At 36.7% G+C, this 14151-nt stretch overlaps 1 protein-coding gene across 2 annotated transcripts in view; it reads left to right on the top strand.

Moving 5' to 3' along the window:
• Positions 1-2326: 2326 nt before the first annotated feature.
• Positions 2327-14151, top strand: part of cdk15 (cyclin-dependent kinase 15) — a 29049-nt gene continuing 17224 nt past the window's right edge. Inside the window, exons 1-2 of one of the 2 annotated variants that reach the window (XM_053637346.1) lie at positions 2327-2725; positions 7786-7817. In XM_053637346.1, coding sequence (XP_053493321.1) covers positions 2680-2725; positions 7786-7817 — 78 coding nt within the window. In that variant the 5' untranslated portion in view covers positions 2327-2679. Of the gene's footprint in view, positions 2726-7785; positions 7818-12316; positions 12503-14151 lie in introns of those variants that run through there. The other variant, XM_053637345.1, reaches the window with a different exon arrangement.

Raw genomic sequence — 14151 nt, 5'->3', positions numbered from 1 at the left:
AGCAGTTCGCTTTTTGTTGACGGTAGTATAAGAGAAATGGTGTGCAGAGTCATTGATTGTAATTATTATATTTTTCAGCACAAATTAATAATAATAAGAAGAAGTAGAAGAGGAAGAAATTGGTAAATAATTTATTATTTATTTCTTATTTTTAATTGTTCTTATTTTGATTTATAAAGCTAATACAACTACTAGTAAATAAAAGTTATTATTTTTTGCAAAATGTTTATATAACAATAAGAAGAAGAAGGAGAAGAAGAGAAGAAGTTTTTAGTAACTTTTCTTATTTTTATTTATAAGGTTACTACTACTAGTACTACTATTAATAATAGTAGTTAGTAAAGTTAATATTCTTTGCTAAATGTTCTTATTTTTATTTTGAATAATAAAAAATGCTACTAATAAAAAGTTAGTAAATAAAATGTATTACGATTGTTGTTATTTTTTTATTTATTGCTTTTGTAAATAAAAACAATTCATTTGAACAATTATTAGAATAATATTTATTTATTTATTTAAAAATGTAAATTGAAAATAAATTTAATTCATTGTTAAGGCTACTGCTAATAGTAGTAGTAGTAGTAGTAATAATAATAATAATAATAATAATAATAATAATAATTTTATTTAGTAACCTAGACACATTTTAATCAATTTATATGGAGCATCCATCATGCAAGTATCTGTGTAAGTTATTACTACAGACATGATGACATATTATGATAAGTGTATTCATATAAACAAACCGGTGATTTGCCTTGTAGATGGAACTACTGGTAGAGATACTGTTATAGAAAATTAACCAACAACTTCTGACCAATCAGAATGGAGAATTCAATAGTGCTATAGTATAAAGCTGAGTGAGAGAGTGAGTGGGTGAGAGTGGGTGAGGGACTGCAGGAGTGAGTGAGTGAGAGGGAGAGAGTGATTGAGTGAGAGAGTGGGTGAGACAGTGGGTGAGTGAGTGAATGGGTGAGAGAGTGGGTGAGAGACAGAATGGGTGAGTAACTGCATGAGTGAGTGAGTGGGTGAGTGAGAAAGAGTGAGTAAGAGAGTGAGTGAGAGCGTGAGAAAGTGAGTGACAGAGTATGTGGGTGAGAGAGTGAGTGAGTGGGTGAGAGAGTGGGTGAGTGGGTGAGAGAGTGGGTGAGTGGGTGAGAGAGTGGGTGAGGGACTGCATGAGTGAGAGAGTGAGGGAGTGTGTGTGTGTATATATATATATATATATATATATATGTATATATATATATATATAATATATATAATGTGTGTGTGTGTGTGTAAATGTGTAATTATTTGTAATTATTTGTGTAATTAATCTTTAAAAAGATTCAACAACTGATACATAAACTGAACAAGTTTCACAGACACGAACAGAAATGGAATAATGAGTCCCTGAAAAAAGGGGGGGTCAATATTAAAAGTAAAAGTCAGTATCTGCTTTAACTACTACAGTGCATCTCATCCTCATGGACTGCAGCAGATTTGTCAGTTCTTGCTGTGAGATATTACTCCACTCTTCCACCAAGTCATTTACAAATTCTCCATCACGTCTGGGGGGGACACACGGTTACATGTAATTTTCCACTGCAAGGACAATCAGCTGTCCTTCCTGTCTACCTGTAGCACTGTCTTAGGCGTCTTACATTACAGACACTGTAGTTTATTGCTCTGGCCACATCTGCAGTCCTCATGCGTCCCTGCAGCAGGACTATGGCATGTTCACGCAGGTGAGCAGGAACTCTAGGCATCTTTCTTCTGGTGTTTTTCAGAATCGGTAGAGAGGTAACTTTAGTGTCCTAAGTTATTTTAACTGTGACCTGAATCTCATACTGCCTGTATACTGTTCCTGTCTAAAGGACTGTGCACAGGTGCATGTGCAATAATTGTTTATGGTTCATTGAGAAAGCATGAAAAACATTTTTTAAACCCTTTCCAATAAATTTCTGTAAAGTTTATTTGGATTTTACAAAATTATCTTTAAAATACAGTCTCCTGAAAAAGGGAGTTTCTTTTTTTTGCTGCGTGTATATATATATATATATATATATATATATATATATATATATATGTGTGTGTGTGTGTGTGTGTGTGTGTGTGTGTGTGTGTGTATAAACATATATAAATACATACACACACACATATATATATATATAAACATATATTCATACACACACACACACACACACACAGATATATATATATATATATATATATATATATATATATATATATATATATATATATATATATTGCAGTGCACACAAGTGTCTTGCTCTCTCTCTCACACACACACACGCACTGCATACATACACTGCACGCACACACACAGTGCACAGTACACACTTGGCTCCAGACTTTCAAAACAAACACTACCCCAGTGCTTCACTCTTGATTCAGCCAATTGGGTGGTGGCCCCCATCCGGCTGTCCTGATTGGCTAGCAACACACGCACGCACGCACGTACGCGCTCGCTAGCGATTACGCAGGAGAAAGGAGGGAAGCAGAAAGAGAGAGAGGGAGTAGGAAAACTTGTTATGCAGGCGATGCTGCTGTTACTGTTGCTGTGAGCTACAAGTAGGACAAGGTGAATTCGCACAGGTCCACAATCTTCTTCCAGATGTGTCGATCACTGTGAGGCTCCACATCTGTTCACTCCACTGGATCCTTTCCGACAGCATGCAGAATCTCCGACACGCTGCGACTGAAGCGTTCCAGCGGCTGGGTGAGTGCAGAGAGTACAGAACCGTGCAGAAAACACACATGTGCAGAGGAGGTGAGAGGTGATGAGAGGTGATGATGGAGGAAGTAAGGACAAGGAGAGGAAAAGGTTGAACATTGGAATAATTAAGTGTGACGTGCAGAGGATTCTGTTGGACATGCAGTTTACCTCTCTCTCTCTGTCTCTCTCTCTCTCCTGTCCTCTCTCTTTTCCATTTCATTTCCTTTCTTTTCCATTTATTTCCTCGTTTCCTTGGCCTTCCATTCCTTTTTTGCTCTTTTCTTTCATATTTTCCTTTCTATTCCATTCCTCTTTTTCTTTCATTTTCTTTCCTTTTTTCCTTTCCTTTCCTCCCTGTTTTCCTTTATATTCTTTCCTTCCCTTTCCTATCTTCTTTTTTTCCTTGCCTTTCCTTTCCACACTTTTCCTCACCCTTTTCCTTCCATTCCCTTCCATTCCTTCGTGATATTTAAATGGACCTGCTTCCAAACCAGGAAGAGTATGGAAATTCTGAAAATGTTCCCTATCCTCACCCATTTTCCTTTCCTTCCTCTATTTCTTTACCCTCTTTTCCTCACACATTTCATTTCTTTTCCTCCATTTTCACATCCCTTTCCTTTCTGTTCCTTTCCTTTTCCCATTTCCTTGTTTTCTTTCTTGTCACTTCCTTTCTTCACATATCATTCCCTCCTTTGTGTTTCCTTAGTTTTAATTTCCCCTCTTTTCATCAACCCTTTCCGTTCCTTTTCCCTTGCTTTTCTTCCTGTTTCCAAATACAGAAAAAGTTTGGAAATGGAAAAAAAAATCCTTTTGCAATACTCATCCATTTTCTGTCCACTCAGCATTCATTCCCTCTCTTTTTTTTCTCGCCTTTTTTCCTTTCTTTCATTTTGCCTTCCTCATGGAATATAAAGGCGCCTCTCTCTAAACCTAGTATGGAAATAGGAACAGCAGCAACACTCACTTGCTCAGCGTCGCCTGTCTCACCCTCGACAACCCCCCCCCACAATTGTTTCACAGCGAATGCACTTATTGATTCATATCTTATCAAATACACGCTAAAACATTCTTTCATGAATTGATTTTCTGTGTTGTCCCAGTTAAAACATATCTGCATTAAGCTCTTGTGTCCTTTAAGACAGTATACACACAGCTCTGCTAAACTTGAACCTTCGGTCTTGAAGGATATCAGTGCACCTGGCTGTGAGCTGACACGGCAGCTCTGATATTCTCTTTAATAATCATAATGCTGTACAATTTTATAATTAGTCAATACATGCTCTAATGATTGTTAGATTGCTCTTGTAACCTTTCTGAGAAGGAAAACAAGCCTTTGTGCATGTCAGGAATACGGAGAGATAGCGTGTATCTGTGTGTGTGCTTTAGAGGTTAATTAATGGTCTTATACCAATATTTTATGTTGATATAAATCCAGCCGCAGGCTTCTATAGAATCTTATCACTACTTTTACTACCTCTGTGTGTGAGGTGTACACACGATATCCTGGTTGCATTTTTTTCTTCTATGTAGCAGCTCGGCGGTTTAGATCGGATCACAACGAAAAACAAGGCATTAGTTGCAAGTAAAACATGCAGGAAGTGGATTTTATTCCACATGTCTTGCGTTCACACTGCTCTACGGTATTACAGGTTATAGATAGTGCTGTCCCCTTAACGTCTCTCTCTGCTGCCTACACACTGAACACTGCTCTCTCTGCAAACCCTGCAGGCTATTCAGGGAACATGGGAGTGACTGTTAAACAGAGAGAGAGAGTGAGAGAGAGAGAGACAGAGAGAGAGAATAGAGCTAGGAGAGTCACAGCAGCACTAGAAATGAATGGGGATGAGGGAGAAAGGGAAACATGGACAATACAGGGTTAAATGGAAAAGGATGCTGGGAGGCGAGATTGATGGAAAGAGGAGAAATGAGGAGAGCTGACTGAAAAGAGGGATGGAAGGATACAGGGAGCTCTCTATCTCTCTCTCTCTTGCTCTCTGACACTGCAGTGAGAGAAAGACAAACACAGTGAAAAACAGCAACGCTTCTAAAACACAACATGGCATGCTGTTTTAGGAAAATAATCAATGACACGGTAGTGTCATAAAGCAAGGTCACTGTTACCACACTTAACTTGATTATTTTCCAATAACAGCATGTCCTGAAGTGGTTTATTCCTCTTATACTACAGGAATTTGTCAATGCTTAGAATGTTTTTATTAATTAAAGTAAACTTTTTGCAGCCAGGGAACTGTAAAATAAATCTAGAAGTCTAAAGTTTATGGATGAACATTGATGTTGGCTTGACAGAGCCCTGCTATGCTAAGCCAGCTGGTTACTAGAGTGTTGCTAGGTGGCTGTTATGGGGTCCCAGGAGGTTGTTATGGTGTTTCTTGGAGGTGTTGGAGATTCTGATATGATCCCAGTTGGTTGCTAGGTTGTAGCTAGTCGGTTGCCAAGGAAACTCAGATGGTTGCTAGGGTGTTATCTAGGTTAGGGCTATCTGGTTGATACCATAGACCAGCTGGTTTCTAGGGTTTCAGTAGGTGCAACAATGCAGTTTTAATTGTCTTCAGTATAGCTTAATGAAGAATGGCTCAAATCTTTGACATTTTCAATGTATTCCTATGGGGAGGAATGCACTTTGGAGCATTGCTACATGACAACCATAATTCCGATCTTTCCCAAAAGCTAAAACTCCCTATTCCCTTATGTGATCTATGATCCTGCCAAATTTCATGGCTGTACGTCAAAAATTGCGACCCATGAAAATGGTGCAAATTTTCAAATCGAATAATAATAATAAGGAGAAAAAGATTATGAAGAACAATATGCTGGCTCTGTCAAGCCATCATAATTACATGGACCCTTTCAGTACACATTAAATATTGTCAAATTATATATATTATATATTAGTGTTTTCCATTTCTGAGCTTTCCACAGCTAGAACGCTTTAGGTCTGAGTTGACGTTGGTGCTTGGACCCCTAAATATAATAATGTATAATGGTGGGTTGTGATTTCCAGCACTGTAAAAAATTAAAAAGAAAAGTCCCTGAACTCTGCTTTGCGAACCATGTCCATGAAACGAGTTAGATCCTGTTATCTCTCACCAGCCTCTCTTTTTAAAACCTTCCAGGGAATTCATTTGAGTGAGCAGACTGGAGAAATTGTGAAAATCGAGACTGCTGTGATTTTCTTTGATTTTTAGAATGAGACAAGGAAGTGGTTTTGCATCATAAATTGTAGGAGCCAATCACGTTCTAATATGCAAATATTTTCTGTTATTGCACAGTGAAGGGTTGCTGTAAATGTAAATGGTTTTGTAATGTAAATGGTTGCCAATTTGCAGATTCATATAGCACGTTCGTGTCTTTTTTCTTCTGCATAACAACATTTATTTTGGAACTGCCATTTTGGAGGAAAGCGCTACCTGCCCTCTTCCACGTACATGGGCTTGCAGATGCCTGGGATTGGCTAGTAGTGATATGATTGACAGGGGGGAAAGTATACCCCTCCCACCCACAGAGCACATAACAATATTGCTCTCTTGGACTCAAACGCTTTTAATATTACTATTATTATTATTATTATTAAGTAGAACAAGAAGAAGAAGGCGAAGCAGAAGGAGAAGAATAGAGTGGTGCAGCCCTAGATTACACATTTACCTTGTTCAAATATACAAATCTCTATCTTCAGCCCTGCTTATCTGATTTTTGACCTCTGGCAGATTTGTGACTGGCTGAATCATAGCAGCTGTCCCCCTCGCACAATGCCACCATCATTCAGTGCCAAAAGAGTTTTCAGCAAATTGCAGCTGGAGCTCTGAACACACACACACACACACATATACACACGCACACACACACACACACACACACACATTTCTCATATTTTGAGATTAAACAGCAATGTCCATCCAAATATAACATGTTTCCCTGAATATGTGTTTGTGTTATTAAATTCATCTGGAGTTGTGTAAACACAAACTGGTGCTCACGATTTCTCTGAAACTTTTCCAGACACAGTTTGTCACATTATCTTTGTCTTTTTTTCTTCTCTTTATTCCTTTTATTTCTTTTTACGCTTTTTTTTTTACATTTTATCTTCAATGATTTTTTTTTTACTATATACAGTATATGTTCAGTTTCATTCTCTTCTCCATCTTTTCTAATTTACTTTCTTTTCTTTTCACATCTCTACCATTTTACTGTTCATTTTTATGTTTACCTTTTTAATTAATTTATTTATTTTTACAATTGTTCTTTTCTTTTTGATTCATATTTTCTTCTGTTTTCTTTTATACTTTTTTCTCTACTTGTATTGTCGTCTGTTCTGCGGTGTTCTCTTCCCTTCTTACTCTTTTCTCTTTTAATTTTCCCCTTTCCTTTTTACATTTTTAATTTTCTCTTCGTTTTTTACTTTTTTTAATTATTTTCTCAATTCCTCTTTTCTTCTATTCTCCTTTTTTGTGCTTTTTTTCTCTTTTGTATTTTATGTACTTTTCTCTTCTCTTCTCATTTCTTCTTTTTTTATTTCTTTTCTTTTCTTTTTTTTATACATTTTTTTTACTTTTTCTCTTCTCTTTTGTATTTTTAATGTTTTTAAATGTTTTAATTGTCTCTTCATTTTTTTGTTAATTTTTTTTTCTTTTCTTGATTCCTCTTTTTTTGTTTACTTGTATTCTCTCCTGTTCTGTTTTTTGCACTTCACTTCTCTTCTTTTACTTTTTCCTATTATTTAAAAAAAAAACTTTTTTCTTTTCTGTTCTCTTCTCTGTCTGTTCTGTTCTTTTTACTCCTCTTATTTACATTTAATTTTTTTCTTTATCAATATTCTCTACTGTCATCCTCTTGTTGCTTTTCTTTTTATTTCTCTTTTCATCTCTTTATCCTTTTGTGTTTAATTCCTCTACCTCCAATTTTCTTGTAGGTTTTACCCTACTGGCCGAGGCTTTCATATTTTATTCTTCACAAGAGCTAAACTACTTTTTAATTTTATGTGCTTGTGAAGTATTATATTTGCAAATGTATCTGTAGAAAAAAAATTTTTGTTGTTGTTTTTCCAGGTTTGAAGCAGAGACACATGGGCTATCAGGAGGTAAGAAACATCTCAGCATCTCTTTAGAGGAATATTTTGACATATAGATTTCTGTGTGTGTTTATAGTTTTTGTAATGAAAGAGCAAATGAAACTGCACCACAGCACGATTAGCCACACACACACACACATTCTTTCTCACTTTCTTTTCCCTGCTGATGCTTGTCCTTTGCCCACACTGAGTGGCATTTCATTTTTAGCTCTGCTGACCATGTCTCCACACAGAGACATGCAGAATGAGCCTGAATAGTGATGACTAAAGACCAAGAAAAACAGCATCCTTTTCTCTCTCTATCTCTCTCTCTCTCTCTCTCTCTCTCCTCTCTGCTGCTCATGCCGTATACAGAACAGTAGTTCTGGCTGCAAAGCAAATCAACAGGTTTATATTTATACATATATATATATATATATATATATATATATATATATATATATATATATATATACACACACACATATGTATATATGTATATATATGTGCGTATGTATGTATATACATACACATATATAATGTATATTTAATGCAATAGTTCTAATACATTATTACTTCTATAGTAACTTACACAGGGTGGGTGCCGTAGTAAATGGATTTAAAAATGTATTGTTTAATCAGTACAGGATTTTCACACAGGATTTCTTTATTGTGATTGTGGCAGTGAAAAATTTCCTATGGATTTTTAAAAAATTTGCGACGCTACTTGCAGAGTTTTTTGTGCTTTTTTTGCGGAAAACTACTTGAATTGGTGAAATTGCACAAAATTGTTTTGCACGGTCTTTCACAGTGATGTTTGTTGGTAAATGAGACCTTTTAGCTGTACTCATGTTCAGCACACGTGAATCGAAGAGGACATTGACTGAATGCACGTTGTGATGACGTCACATACGTCTGCGAATACCGCAGAATTTCATTGATTTTGTGTTCATTTCTGTGATCGCAAAATCATGAAATCCTGGAGGGACTGATTATTATTTAACAAAGAAAAACATAGAATCGTTTTCTGTATGGAGACGTTCATTTAACATTTCTGGAAGGAGTCTCCAGCGTCAGTAAGATTTCCATGAGGAATTCTTCAGGACAGATGGCGTTGTTTACTGGTAACATGCCAATATACACTCTAAAAAATGCTGGGTTATTTTTTTCTACCCAAATGCTGGGTTGAGCCTTTTGGGTTATTTAATTGGGTTATTTTCTCAGTCTTGGGTAGTTTTTGGGTAGTTTTGTGTAAGCCATCCACTGGGTTAGTGGCTGGGTCATTTTCACTGACAGTTGCATCAATGCACCCCTCCCCCACCCCGACGCCTTAGCCCAGCTCCTTGGGTCAAATCAACTCACGCGGACTGTTTGAATTCACCTCAGGTGGAGGTAGTGGTTTTCACACGGACCGACTGTTAGATTTATTTGGAGAAATAACGTTCGTATCAATATATTTATCCAGAAAACCATTACTGTACACTAGAAAAAGCAAAAATGTATGATAACAGTCCAGGTTACATGACATTAAAAGCACCGCTATCTTCATTAGCTTTGGCTTACTTGTTTGTAATGCCCACTGGATTGTAAGTTGGTTACTCAGTTTTTTGGGTGTTTTAAACATCTCCTTTGATCAAAATCTGACGTTTTCTTCTTAAATATATGACTTATTTGAGTTATTTACTCACAAAGTCTATATATAAACACCACTTTAGCAGCTCTAGCAATAAAATTCTGAACACCTTCTTGTGTATATAAAGGAAATACCATGTTGACATATTTGTTTATAATGTGGTATACAGTGGGGGAAATAAGTATTGAATGCATCAACATTTTTTTCAGTAAATATATTTCCAAAGAGGCTATTCAAATGAAATTTTCAAAAGCATCAGTATTAACTCAAGAAATCCACACATATAAAGAAATCCAAACATTAAAGTCCATAAATGAAATTACGTGTAATAAAGCGGAATGACATGGGAAAAAAGTAGTGAACACACTAACTGAAATTTATTTAATACTTAGTGGAGAAGCCTTTGTTTGTAATGACAGCTTCAAAACTCTTCTTGTATGAAGAAATTAATTTGCCGCAGTATTCAGGTGTGATTTTGGCCCATTCCTCTAAACATATTGCATTTAAATCTTGTTCATTTGGATTCAAGTCAGGTGATTTGACTGGGCCATTCTAACGCCTTGATTTTTTTTTTCTGAAACCAATTGAGAGTTTCCTTTGCTGTATGCTTTGGATCGTTGTCCTAATGGAAGCTCCACCCACGTCTCTTCTTCATCATCCTGGTGGCTGGCAGCAGATTCGTCTCAAGAATCTCCCGGTAAAGGGCTCCATTCATCGTTCCTTCAATTATATGAAATCTGCCAGTACCATGTGATGAAAAACAGCCCACACCATGATGCTTCCACCTCCAAACTTCACTGTTGCTATAGTGTTTTTAGGGTGATGTGCAGTGCCATTTCTTCTGCAAACATGGTGTGTAGCCAGCCAAAAAGTTCAATTTTGCTCTCGTCTGACCAGACTACACTCTCCCAGTACTTCATAGGCTTGTCCAAATGAGTTGTAGCAAACTTTAAACAAGCATCGACATGCCTTTTCTTTAGTAATGCAGTCTTGTGGGGTGAGCGTGAGCAATGGATTGCCTATTGCCTATTGTTTTCTCTGTGACGATGGCACCTGCTGCCTCCAAGTGTTTCTGGAGCTCTTTCCGAGTGGTCCTTGGCTCTTGGGCTACTCTTCTGACTATTCTTCTGACTCCCTGGTCAGAAATCTTGCGAGGAGCTTCTGTGCGTGGCCGGTTGATGACGGAGTGATGTTGCTTCCACTTACAAATAATGGCCCCAGTGGTGCTTACTGGAGGATTCAGAAGTCTGTATCCAATTCCATCAATATGTTTTGCAACAATAAAGTTGCGAAGGTCTGGGGAGAGCTCTTTGCTTTTACCCATCATGAGATGTTTCTTATGCGACACCTTGGTAACAAAAAGCCTTTATATAGACCATCAATTTACTAACCCAGCTGATATTAATTTGCATAAGGGGTATAAGGGGTATAATTACTAAGATAAGGGGTATAATTACTTTCTAACTACTTACGGATTTCATCTGGTTCCCTGCCTTACCGTGCCTTGGAGAACTGCTTTTTCTTAGCATTTTCAATACTTTTTCCTGTGTCATTCCACTCTATTACACATAACTTTATTTATGGACTTTATTGTTGTGAATTCTTTATATTTCCGGATTTCTTGAGTTAATACTGATGTCTGGTGAAAATTTCATGTGAATAACCTCATTGGAAATATATTTACTGAAAAAAATGTTGACAGTTTCAATACTTATTTCCCCCACTGGATTTGCCATTTTCAAAGGGTAAAAATAACCCTGAAAATATTAACCCATTTACGAAATAAAATGAACCCAGCGTTTTTTGTAAAAATGAAACCATCCTTTGGGTTGAAAACAACCCTTTTGCTGCGTTAAAATTAGCAACCCAACTTGATGGGTTAGTTTAGCCCAAAATGTGTTGTGTCCTATATTTACCCAGACATTGGGCTAAAAATAACCCAATTTTGACCCAGTTTTTGTTTGTTTTTTAGTGTAGCAAATTATTTGTGTTTGTTTACTTTCATTTGTTTGTCAAGGAACTAGCGAAGTTATGAGAATTCAGAGAAATTTGGTCAGAAAGGGATTGAATATTTTTTTACTGCTGAATTCCTACACATGTGTAGTGCATCAAGATAGAAAAAAGAGTAAATTAGGACACACACTCTTATTAAAAAAAAAAAAAGATTTGATTATGACTCTATAACATTTCAAAATAATAGCGCACCAAATCTGTCTAAAGTGATATTTGTGTTATTCTTTTGTGAAATAAACTTATAAAACAAAAGAACTAAGAGAGTTTCATGACCCCATTTGTAACGCCCCCTACTTTGGGTACCAGTGACGTATGTGATTACAAGAACTAACTTATTTGGTACATTAAATGTTGCTATAAATGGATTAAAAAGTACATGAGAGAAATTAAACATTTCACAATATGCTGTTATAGGGAAATAATCATCAATCATCAATCAGAATAACTCCCCACTGCAGATTATTTTCCTAGCGTTTTATTCCTTACTTACTAGCGTGATGAGCTGGTGACCATAGTAACCATGGTCTGTTTTAGTTTCCCTCCAGAAAATTGCTAATTTTCACAAGCATCTCACATTTGTCTGTGTGCTCTGCATTCTCTCTTCTTCATTCTTCCATCTATCAGACATAATAAACTCTCTCTTTCTCTCTATGTCTTTCTCTCTCTCTTTCTCTATCCAGTATGGTTGAATAGACACACTTGTTCCCATTAGCAAAGAGAACATGACTGTGTTTGTTTTGCTCTCACAAACGGTTAACGGTCATAAGACCAAGCTTCTGTACAGAAAATACACACACATACACATACTTATACACACACACACACACGCACACACACACTAGTCATATGAGCAAGGCTTGCCCATAGAGCCAAAGACACAGTAATGGAGGATTTGCAATGGAGGCTCCGGCTCTGGGGTTCTCTGTGTGCGAGAAAATGCTGCTGGTGTTGTGGAAGACAGAAAGAGGTAGAGGAGAGACAGGAACCTTTTTACGAGAGAAAAGAAGAGTTGGGAGTACAAGAGACGTCCTCGAGGAGTTGGAGTGTCTCATCACTGCCTGCCCCCGAGGTACACTTTTATTATGGTTCCTAAAGCGTACTTTGGATAGTTAATGCTCCAGAAACTAGATTTTGTACAGGACTTTTTAGGTCAAACCAAAGAACATTTAAGGACGCTAAATGGAAGCCTAAACAAAGCCTAAACTCCTTTCTTGTTTCAGGAAATAACAATGTATAATTAATATATTTGACAAAAAAAAAGTTTTTACAGTAACATCATAGATAAAATTGCCATCATAATGCCCCAGCTGGAAAAAAAAAAATCAAAACCATCACATCACATCACGAGACATGACATGCCACCAATAGAAGGCAACAAATTACCAGTAGAGATCTAAAGGAACCATTACAATTCCCATTATAACCATTAAAACCATTAAATTTTCTGAGGCTTTCTATTGTTGTTGTTTTTTTTTTCAGCAGGGGCAACTTTACTTAGATGCTTTAGGTTGCAGTGGCAGAAAAAAATTAAAATTTTAAGTTATTAATTTACCTTTCCAAAGTTTAATCTCACATTATGTCACATTTTCCCTTTTAGCAAAGTTGAACTGTTTAAATTTTTTGCTTCACCCTAAATGTAGCTCTTCATACGAGATATATTTGGTGACAGAAATTTGCCAATTTTCTAAGCAGCTAATGTTGCTAACAAGTACAGTAGGTGAAGCTTATACAGCATGCTAGTTTTGCACTGAGGAAACAACATGGCTAAATCATCACACACTTGCTTCAAACTGTGAGTTGTTTTGTATTTTACACTGATCTGCTTGTGTGGTTTGTGACAGCTTGAAAGAAAGCAAAAAAAGACATTGTTTCTGAGGAAGGTATGTAAAGATTTATGCTAATCTGGCTGCTGTTAGCGTTACTAGCCTCATAGCTCCAGAGCAAACCAAATAATACAAACATGTCTACGCTGATGGACTACACTTTGAGTAAGAGGAAAACTGTACATTCTATAGTAACAACATGTAATAGTTTGTCTGTAACATAACTAGCTGCATTTCTTTTGTCTTATTAACCTCAAGTGAGACAAAATAATAGAGGCTGGTGAAGGAACACCTGCTTCTATAGTATAAGACAACAGGAGAATTTGTTTCATGGACGTTTCACAAATTAAAATTTGAATATAAATGTACAGAAAAAGCATGCTGTTCTTTAATTAATAAAAAATATTGTTATCAATGGCAAATACGAGCAATACCGCACTTTGGGAAGTGTTGTTATAAGAAAATCATCTTTGCAGTGGCCTGACACCACCCGGTCATTTATTATTTACCTATAACAGCACACGCCTAAGCGTTTTATTCCTTACATAATGCAGTACAATGCTCTGGCCTAGATTTTGTCAAGATGTCTAAATTGAGTTCGTAGTAATTAACTTATGAAATTACTATTAAAAAAATGGATTTAGGATCATGCTGTCTGGGCACGGCACAGTTCCTCCATTCTATGAAAATGTTTTAATAAAGACGGAGGAAATGGAGTAAGTGAGAAGGAGGACATAGAGGCAGTGAGAGAGAGGATATTGAGGCATGGAGAATGAGGACATTGAGGCAGTAAGAGCGAGGACATGGATGCAGTAAGAGGGAGGACATGGAGGTAGTGAGACAGAGGACATGGAGGCAGTCAGAGGGAGGACATGGAGACAGTGAGAATGAGGAC

Source organism: Ictalurus furcatus, chromosome 12 (genome assembly GCF_023375685.1).
Source record: "Ictalurus furcatus strain D&B chromosome 12, Billie_1.0, whole genome shotgun sequence".
In the NCBI taxonomy this organism is placed as follows: domain Eukaryota; kingdom Metazoa; phylum Chordata; class Actinopteri; order Siluriformes; family Ictaluridae; genus Ictalurus; species Ictalurus furcatus.
This window is presented reverse-complemented; position numbering and strand designations above follow the sequence as displayed.